The sequence below is a fragment of the Melanotaenia boesemani genome, chromosome 4 (genome assembly GCF_017639745.1).
Source record: "Melanotaenia boesemani isolate fMelBoe1 chromosome 4, fMelBoe1.pri, whole genome shotgun sequence".
NCBI lineage: Eukaryota > Metazoa > Chordata > Actinopteri > Atheriniformes > Melanotaeniidae > Melanotaenia > Melanotaenia boesemani.
The window spans coordinates 17,382,853-17,393,121 of NC_055685.1; the positions used below are offsets into that span (position 1 = coordinate 17,382,853).

A 10,269-nucleotide genomic window follows, 5' to 3' on the forward strand; every position below is an offset into this window, starting at 1 on the left:
GAAATGTTAGCAATCTGGAAATCAGAGTCTCCCGTTATCTATTGATAAAATTTTTCTTATTTGTAATCTATACTAACAAATAACATAAAAAGCACTTTACATTCTCATTGTTTATATGTTCTTCATAAGCCAAATTTACCAGATTTACTTGTGATCTTTTCCACTGCAAGCATTTGTTTAACTTTTTAGTCTTGCAATCAGTTTTTACAATAAAAACGTGCAAACATTTCATAGTAAAAAGTCAAACTGATATTGGCGAGCAATGTGAAATATGTGAAATACATCAGGGTTCCTATAACTGGAGACCCTGAGACCCTCTGCATGCTAACGTTCAGGTTCAGATAAAAAAGTGCTGGCCCATAAGTATCAAACTACGACGGCACTGGCTCCTCTTAACCAAGTGCCATGTTGTCATAGCAACCACATGTCCAAACATAAGGAAGTTATGTAATTTTTATAATCAAAACGTTCAATTTTATTATTTATTTATTTTTACAGAAAATTACAGAGTTAAAGGATACTTTAAAAGAGTTTCAAGGAGTTCAGAAAAGGTTTTCAAACAAAACAATAACATATTGGGAACTGAATTCTGATGATCTAAATCAACAATAAACATTACATACCCGTCTATTTTTTTTTTTATTTATTTATTTATTTTTTCAGACTGGAAATGCAAACTTCTTTTACGTTTAATCACATATCAGACCACGAGAACAGTCTAATATTGTAAAAGGTTTTCCAGTGAGATGTTTTCCATTAGCTGCGACGCCATGACTTTTAGTGTAACCTGAGTCCCGAACAAATGAAAAGGAGAATTTTGGGAGAACTGTTCGAGAACAAGATGGCTGTTCTGGGGCAAGAAACTGTTTTTTGTTTTTTTACTTAATAACGGCATTTTTGTGCGGTGGTCTTTCTAATGCATATATCTAACAGCGCATACGGCACACAAGACACTTTTTCTAACTAAAGATAGAAATTTTCCGACTGAATTTCCTCGCTCGAGGAAAGTTTTCTAACGGGTTTGTCGTTGAGGGCGACACTTTAAGCAGTTGGCAATGATGAGCTGGATGCCGTCACTATACGAACTCTCGCATGAATTTTATAGCATACCGTTTAAACTGGCTGTTTAGTTTTTGATTTGGCAAAGTTTCATAAGCTTTTAGATGTATTTATGAGTTGTACAACTGAGTTGATGACTTTAAAACGAAACGCTGGCGATGCTCCAGCCGTCCTAACTTTAACCGTCTTCTTTGGGGTAACTGTAACATTTTAGATGCTTCGCACTCTATAAAAAAGCTAACTTGACCATGAGTTCATCTCGAGTCAGACCCCAGCAACTATCGCAGAACCAGAATGGCAGGTCAACCCACAGACTTAACTCCAGTGAGGGGATAGAGATGGAGAACATCCATCATCAAGACCTGGGTCTTGGAGGAGTCACGGGCACTCCGTCTACTCCGTCCAGACAGGCATGGAGCCGCGATAATCCGGGTTTCGAACCAGAGGAAGAGATCATGGAAGCAGACTGGCCTCAAGCTAGCCCCGGTAGGAGGTCAGTGTCCACGGCCTCCAGCAGCAGCTGCAGCAGCGGCCTGGGTAGCTTTAATCGCGGGGAAAGCAGCACTGAAATCCCTCAAGGAGGACTGTATCCGACCCCGTCTCTTAATGCCCAGCAGCAAGAACGACATGGACATCCCAGCTGTTTGAAGCAGATACTCCAAAAAATCAGAAGTAATTATCTATCTATCTATCTATCTATCTATCTATCTATCTATCTATCTATAATATAATTATTCATTTATCAAACATAATATAAAAAAGATGTTAGAAAATACTTCTCTAATCAAATATAAAACATCAAATGCAAAATTAAAATAAGTTCAGTCAAATCAAATGAAATTATTTGCAATTTATTTACAACTCAAAAAGCATATTCTTCTTTTTTTCTTTCTTTATTTTTTTTTAAATTACAGTTCCTTCTTGAATCATACGTTATCTGAACTGGACAAACTGAAATAAAGACTATCTGTGGTGTAGTTACACATTTGGGGACACCGAGTGCTGATCATACTGTACATTTGATTGAAATAACTGTTGATGTGTATGTCTTGTACATATTTTGATGTCCTCTTGACCTATTGTTTCCTTCGCAGTACTGTGGGGCACAGAGCTGATGGAAGACAGTGACAGCAGCCGAGAAAGATACCTCAGGAATGTAATGAGAGAGATGCTCACTTACATTGCATTCCTCATCACTATTTGTATCTGTAAGTATGCATTTCAAAAACCCTGTCAAAATGATAATTTAGTTGTCTGACTTCACAGTCACTGATCTGTAACATCTTCAGTGAGCATTGAGAGATAAACTGGAAAAAAATAAGATATTTTGGAATTAACATGTTCATTTTCAAATGTTGAGGTAAACGTGATAATTTAACAGTTTGCATGTGTAATGACTAAGTAATAAATTTAAATATTGTGTTTTAACAAATAGTGTGAGGATATCAAACTAAACCATGAGTTTGCTGTTGATTGCAAAGTAGAAAGTTAATAAGTGACGTACAGTATATGATAATGTCAGGATGGCCTGACATGATAACCTTTTTAATGTGTCAGAATGTTGTCTTCCAAGTGCATCATTGTGGCATTATTTGCTATTAGTTTAAATAAATGAATGCATTTGAAATTTGTATTGTGCAAGAAACTATACTAGATCAATGCTTAAATTCAAACAAAGGACATTTGAGGACCATATTTGTGATGGCACAAAGAGTTAAAAACTGATGGTAAAGTTTCTTCCTCTGCAGCAGTGAAAATGGCATACTGTGGTTTAGGGTGGATCAGGAAATGATTTTCTGGCAGGCATGATTAGGGCACATTTAGCCAGGCAGCGCTTGACTATTTAAAAGTTTCCTTCTCCTGTGCAAGCTACTGTAAAAGCCATTGAGAACAGTTAGCACCGATTAAATCGTCTATTAAGTCTATTTTAATCTGATTTTGAGTTTAGATTTTGTGCTCATCACAGTGGTTATAAAACAGTTTCTGCTTACTCTCTGTAATCAGTATTTTTTAATGTGCTCTGCAGTGACCTATGGGATGGTGAGTGCCAACATGTACTATTACACCAAAGTCATGTCTCAGCTTTTCCTCGACACGCCACTTTCTGCCGGGGATCCAACAACGTTCCGAAGCCTTTCCACAATGGAAGATTTCTGGAAGGTAAACTGCAACATTTATCCCTGTCTTAGGTCAGATAATTCATTTGGCACAGACTTAAATCTTTTAATTTCCACTGTCTGTTTGAAATGTCTTCAACTTGAAAAAGGAAGGTAAAAAACACATTTCCTGCCATTTTTGCGTATTTACTCTATAGGACAGATGAATATATAGGTAGCATAGCATTAAGATTAAAACAGAGAAAAAGCAGGCCTTGTTTTGTGCGTGTCAAAACATATCTACTTGAAACCATTTTGATCAGTAACCTTCAGAGATTTTGGACTGATACTCTTAAGGCAAAACCAGCTGATTCATCCTTACTTACGGTTATGCTACGCAAAGCCTTCCTTGGCTGTGGGCTCATATTTGTCTTTTATAACACATAAGTTTTGTGTGGTAAAAAAAAAAAATTCTTTACACAATAATCAAATTTGAAGGCGTTTGTTCTGTCTGAATGCCTCTGTGCTATAATCCTCACTTTTAGTTCACACAAGGGCCCTTCCTCAGTGGGATGTACTGGGAAGTGTGGTACAACAATAAGAGCTTGCCAGAGAATCAGAGTCTTATCTACTATGAGAACCTTCTCCTCGGGGTGCCGCGGCTGCGGCAAGTCAAAGTCCGTAACGAGTCCTGCTTTGCCCATGAGGATCTTAGGGATGAGGTACAGGACTGCTATAACATATATACTCCAAGCAACGAGGACACCGCCTCCTTCGGGCCTAACAATGGAACAGCGTATGTCCCTGCATTCCAATAAATTGGATTAGACTTAGAAATCATCCAAGTCTTATCCTAAATCTTTTCTTCTTGATATATGACAGGTGGGTATACACCACAGAGAGTGAAATGAATGGGAGCAGTCACTGGGGGCAGGTGTCTACATATGGAGGTGGAGGGTACTACCAGGACTTGTCTCGTACTAAAGAGGAGTCAGCCATCCAGCTGGAGTTTCTCAAAGACCACCTGTGGCTGGACAGAGGCACAAGAGCAGTCTTTCTTGATTTCTCTGTCTACAATGGAAACATAAACCTTTTCTGTATTTCCAGGTATTAGTCTCACCACATGTATTTACAGACTCACTTGAGGCATCAATAACACTGATTCTGATCTTTGATAAGACACTTCCTCCTTATTGATTTACTTGATTTACTCATTTTATTTCTACTATGTCTCACAAAATGACAGTATCAGCTTCAAGCTACTGTTGAATGAGTTTATATATTCAATGTTTGTCAGGTTGTTGGTGGAGTTCCCTGCTACTGGTGGTGTGATGACCTCCTGGCAGTTCCAAACAGTGCGTCTGATAAGATATGTGTCCAGCTGGGACTACTTTGTGGGTGTGTGTGAAGTGACATTCTGCCTGTTCATCCTCTACTATGTTGTGGAGGAGGTGTTAGAAATCCACATCCACCGGCTGCATTACTTCAAGAGCCTGTGGAACTGTCTCGATGTTCTCATTGTCGTGGTACGTATGAAGGATGATTTATGGGATTATTTAATTTAAATGAAAGTAATTTTAATTTTAACAGACATTCAATGACTTTTGTTTTTGTTTTGTTTTTTTCCCCAGTTGAGTGTTGTTGCAGTTATTATAAACATAACTCGAACAGCCATGGCTAGAAACCTGCTCAAAGGCCTGTTGGAGAACTACACCGCACACCCCAGCTTTGAGCCCCTGGCCAACCTACAGGTCCAGTTTAACAACATGGCTGCAGTTATTGTCTTTTTTGCTTGGGTCAAGGTATGAATCTTTCACTTTTGGTTTAAAATCAAGCCAAAACATCCTTAGCAGAAACTTAGTGGCATGTAAAATGAAATGATACTTATTTCTCTTCCACCAGCTTTTTAAATTCATCAACTTTAATAAAACCATGAGTCAGCTGTCCAGTACCATGTGTCGCTGTGCCAAGGATCTCGTGGGCTTTGCCATTATGTTCTTCATTATCTTCCTGGCGTATGCTCAGCTGGCCTACCTGGTATTTGGAACTCAAGTCAACGATTTCAGCACTTTCCAAGCTAGCATGTAAGAACAATCCATTTACCAACTCATCTGACAAATAGCTAAAAAAAAAACAAAAACAAAAAAAAAAACAGTAATGTTTTGTTGTTTGTGTAGATTTACCCAGTTCCGTATCATTCTGGGAGATTTTAACTTCTCAGAGATCGAGGAAGCAAATCCAGTGCTTGGTCCTCTTTATTTTACAACGTTTGTCTTCTTCATTTTCTTTATTCTCATGGTGAGTTGGGGATTCACAATGTGTTTGTTCTTGTTACTGAAATGCCCAAATCACGCAAGTTACTATGTTTTCACTCTGTCTTTACAGAACATGTTCCTGGCTATTATCAACGACACATACTCTGAGGTGAAGGCTGACATGTCTCAGCAGAGGTCTGAGATGGAAATGACAGACCTTATTAAGAAGGTATTGAACTTCATATGTCTTTAAGTTTGTATGGGTGGGCATGTCACAAAAGCCACCAAATTTCAGATTTAGACTCTTTGGGGGATTTAACGATCTTCTTAGTGGGCCTATTGTATTCCTGCCTACTGTCCATAATAACTTACCCAAAATAAATAAAGTATATTCAAAACTACAAGGGCTGGTCTTGGTCTCAAAAGAAACTTGAGACATGTGAGATTACTACATCCGTGTCAGAATCATGTTACTGTGTCATAGCATATTCACCTGGAACACAGTAGAACATTGTAATAGTTATCTCCTCCTAAAAAAGACATTACTTTCAGTAAAAATCAGAGGAAAGCAGCTGAAGTAATGTCCGATGAGCAATTTCAAAAGTAGAAAATAAAAAACTAAACCGGAGTAGTTTTATAGAGAACGTGCACCAGTGTCATCAATGCACAGGATTGTGGGAGAAATTGCCATTTTGGGTGTACCCACCCACTGTTTACATTAGGTTAGCAGTGGCTATCTTTTTAATCTCCATCCTAATAAGAATTTCTGATGATTATCTTGTCCAATAATTTTTTTTCTCAAGTTATGTAACCAGCTGCAGCAGCAGCATCGTGGTCAACGCACACAAAGGAAATTAACCAGCGTATTTTTACCCACCGTTTCCGTCTTGGTGCACTGCAGTGAATACTTTAGATAAACGCTGGAGATGTGGTTTTGGCTGACCGTGGTTTGGATATAAAGGACAGTTTAGGCTTTATGTGCGCAGAAGTAAAGATGGCTGCATTTACAGCGTCTCAGCTATGAACGGGATGATGAGAGAACAGGTGAGGTGGTAGGCTATGCCTGAGAATTTATGTAGAAACGGTTAGTGGCTACAGATGCAATAAGTATGCGATTTTAAATGCGGTGGTACCGATCTGGATGAAACTCCACCAGGTTTTGATTGTTCTCTGATTATGAATCCCAGTGTTGTCCTGTCAGACATTCAGTCACATTCAGGACTGTTAACCCTTTTCAGACCTTTTCAGAGTAGATCTGCCGTCAGATCCAGTAAAGTTTTTTGTATATTCCATTGCTCTTGTAATAAATAAATACACTTTCTCACATTTTTGAATGCTTTCATATTTTTACTGCTTTTTTTGAAAGATGTATTAAATTTCTTTTGTAGAAGGTTCTGGTCTAAAAACCTACTATGTAAAGCGAAACGTCTTCAGCTTTATGTTCCCAGTCTGTCCATGAAGCTGTTTAGATAAGCTTAGATGTGATTTGGAGAGTTTCTTCTTTTTCCTTTCCACAGGGTTGTAACAAAGCTTTGATGAAGTTGAGACTAAAGAAGACAGCAGTAGACGACATCTCTGACAGTTTGCGCCAAGCAGGGGGAAAGCTGAATTTTGATGAACTCCGTCAGGATCTGAAAGGGTGACTGAAACCTCAACTCATGCTTAAAGTTATCAGCTCATTCTGATGCTGATTCGTTGTTTGTGTCTGCGTTTTGTTGAATATTACATTCATGTAGCCAATCTTCATGTATTTGTGTTTTTTCTCTACTCAGAAAGGGCCACACAGATGCAGAGATTCAGGCCATCTTTGCTAAATATGATCAGGATGGCGATCCCGAGCTTTCGGAGCATGAACACCAGCAAATGAGAGATGACCTGGAGAAAGAGAGAGTGTGTGACAAGTCCACCAGCTTGTTTAATTATGTTTAACAAAATCAGGAAGTGGAAGCTTTGACACCTGCAGACACTCAGTGTGTTTCTGCTCATATGCTAGGAGGACTTGGATCTGGAGCGCAATTCGTTGACTCGACCCAGCAGTGGACGGAGCTTCCCTCGCACCCAGGACGACTCAGAGGAGGATGATGATGAAGACAGCGGTCACAGTTCTCGTCGCCGTGGCAGCAGCTCAGGGGGTGTCTCCTATGAGGAATTTCAAGTGTATGAAGCTTTCAGATCTAATGCAAAATATAATCCATGCTGGTCAGTCAGTTAATGATAGTTGGCTAAATCATATTGCGGAACACCCTCAGGACATGACAAGAAGAGACATTCATTTCACATAACCCTCTCCTCTAAACTCAATCTAAATTGATTGTGAACATTTATGATCCTGAATATAGATAAAGTAGATGAATCTGATTTAATCATAAAAATAGTGAAACACTAACCTCACCTTTCACTTGCTCAAAATGTCTGCCAGAATGAAAGGAAAAATACTTTGTAAAACTATAAAAAACTATCAAAAAGTTAAGCATTTTAGATTCAAGAAAATGAATATTTACTAATCAGTGCTTTTAGTTGAGTCACAGATTACATGTTCATTCCTAAATGTATTATATGTAGCAGACCTATAGGTGAAAAAAATGTCTGTTTTTTTTCTTTGAGGTATAACTCTACAAAACTAGATATTTGAGCTTGGTATATTTATTTGATGTTTAAGTACAATAATAATAATAATAATAATATGTACAGATTGTAACTTCTACAAAGATCTCTCAAATTAACAGTTGTTAAAACATGTATGGAGTTTAGAGTTAGACTGGAGGTACGCTCCATATTTAATGTGTAACATGATAAGGATGCTAATTGTTATTTGTCTGCCAGGCTTGTGAGGCGTGTGGACAGGATGGAGCACTCTATTGGCAGCATTGTGTCCAAAATAGATGCTGTGATCGTGAAGCTGGAAGGAATGGAGAGAGCTAAACTTAAAAGGAGGGATGTGCTGGGCAGGCTGCTGGATGGAGTTTTGGAGGTGAGATGCAGTTTAGTGAATGCACACACACACACACACACACACACACATACATATATATATATATATATATATATATATATATATATATATATATATATATATATATATATATATATGTATAAGGGATATTGCCCTACGAGGTGTCCATCATCATAAATTAATGGACGATGTGGAGGCGTGAGCCGTCCAACGCGAAGCAAATTTACAGTGGGTGATTTCTTTTGTTCCGTCAGCACATCATATACTAATCAGATCGATGCTCAAACAGCACACAGTAACTAGCTGCTGTTTAAACTGAAACTTTTAAGATGGAAAAAGGCAGTGACTCTTCAGAGTATTCGATTTTATACTCATTTATTAATTCATTTAAAATAAAATAAAACTACTATTGTTTTATGGATTTGTAAACTGGAAAGTGATAAGATCATAATAGCAGCTTTTAGAAACAATAGCTGAGCATTTTGTTGATAAAAATCCTGCACTGAAGTGGTAAAAGTTAGTTCAAGTTGTTTTGTGAGTTATCTTTCTAAACCGATTTACATGAAGGAGTTCCTGCTTCTGCAGCAGAGGATTTTAGAAAACTTATTTCTTTAGGTGGATTTGATTCTAGAGAGAGCTGAGTCATTAGGCATGGATGTGTTTTTTCCAGACATTCATGACATGCTCTGATTATTACTGATTATTACACTTAGCAGTGCATCTGTAAAGTTACTCTCTGCTACTGTAGGCTATTTCAGCAAAGATACACCCACACATACACACACACTGAATAAGAGTTACTACATTGCACTTAGAGAGTTACTACTATTTACAGCTGTAGGTAATCCATATTATGCTGGTGCATCTTTGTTTGTCAGGATGAGCGTTTGGGACGGGACACAGATGCCCACAGGGAGCAGATGGAGAGGCTTGTGAGGGAGGAACTGGAACGCTGGGAGTCCGATGATATGGTCTCACAGGTCAGCCACCCTCAGCCGGCCACTCCCGTCGGCCCACGGCCTCGTCCTCCCTCCTCCCTGTCCACAGACGGCCTTGACATGAGTACAAATGGGAGCGCCCATGTGTGATGACTTGGCATGCTAAAAAAATTACTCCACTCTGGAAAAAAATATTAGAAAAATTCCCTGCAGCAGCTCAAAAAACCTCAGATGTGGGACAGTTTTTGCAAAAAAAAAAAATAAAAAAAAATAAACTGAAGATGTTAACATTACTTGACATTTAATGCACTGAAAGTGAGCGAAGTCCAAATCTAAGTTTTCTTTAATCTGTCCAATCAAAAATATTACTTTGATAAAATAATGCAAGCAAAAACAAAAAAGTAAGTTTGTAGAAAAATGGTTTTACATTCATTAAATTCATACATCACAGTATGAGACATGTACTTGCATATTCACTTACTCAGAATTCAGTGAATGAATTTTATATTACATGAAGAATGCTCACCTGCTTTTGATCAGTGCATCTACACGTCTGCATTTACACTACATTTCTCCCTTATTTAACAAACAGTAGGTACAAGCATGGCACGTCCTGTCATATTTACTCATCTTCTGTACACCAATTAAGCTTTACATTAACTAGCTTATGATTTTATGATACATATTGTAACTTGAAACAAACTTCAATTTGGAGTGCATCTGGTATTCATGGGAAACCCATGCATTTATTTTTCTCTCTTTTTTTCCCCCTGTACTTTAATTTGTTTTGTTTTTGTTACAATCTAATTTTCAATATGTTGCACTAAATAAAGTGTTAGTAAAATTTATAGTGTTGGTTTTTTTCTCTCTCTCTTGGTTTTTCTTGAACATGGAGGTGACCCTGTGACCATCCACCTCGTTTTTTTCTAAAGCGAGGTTTCTAAGCTCAGTAGGTATCTTTTTATTCC

General features: G+C 38.0%; 1 protein-coding gene across 2 annotated transcripts; it reads left to right on the top strand.

Moving 5' to 3' along the window:
* The first annotated feature begins 798 nt into the window (after window positions 1-798).
* Window positions 799-9,606, top strand: pkd2 (polycystic kidney disease 2). Of its 2 annotated transcripts, none has more exons than XM_041981899.1 (15): window positions 799-1,731; window positions 2,154-2,267; window positions 3,086-3,219; window positions 3,701-3,951; window positions 4,038-4,262; window positions 4,453-4,681; window positions 4,787-4,957; window positions 5,058-5,239; window positions 5,333-5,453; window positions 5,541-5,639; window positions 6,928-7,049; window positions 7,183-7,300; window positions 7,407-7,567; window positions 8,234-8,381; window positions 9,242-9,606. In XM_041981899.1, exons 1-15 carry the CDS (start codon window positions 1,308-1,310, stop codon window positions 9,449-9,451), a joined length of 2,709 nt encoding a protein of 902 aa, XP_041837833.1. In that variant the 5' UTR covers window positions 799-1,307; the 3' UTR covers window positions 9,452-9,606. The 2 variants fall into 2 exon arrangements, with proteins under 2 accessions (XP_041837833.1, XP_041837832.1); XM_041981898.1 differs by having other exon boundaries at window positions 800-1,731; window positions 7,404-7,567.
* The last annotated feature ends 663 nt before the right edge of the window (window positions 9,607-10,269 follow it).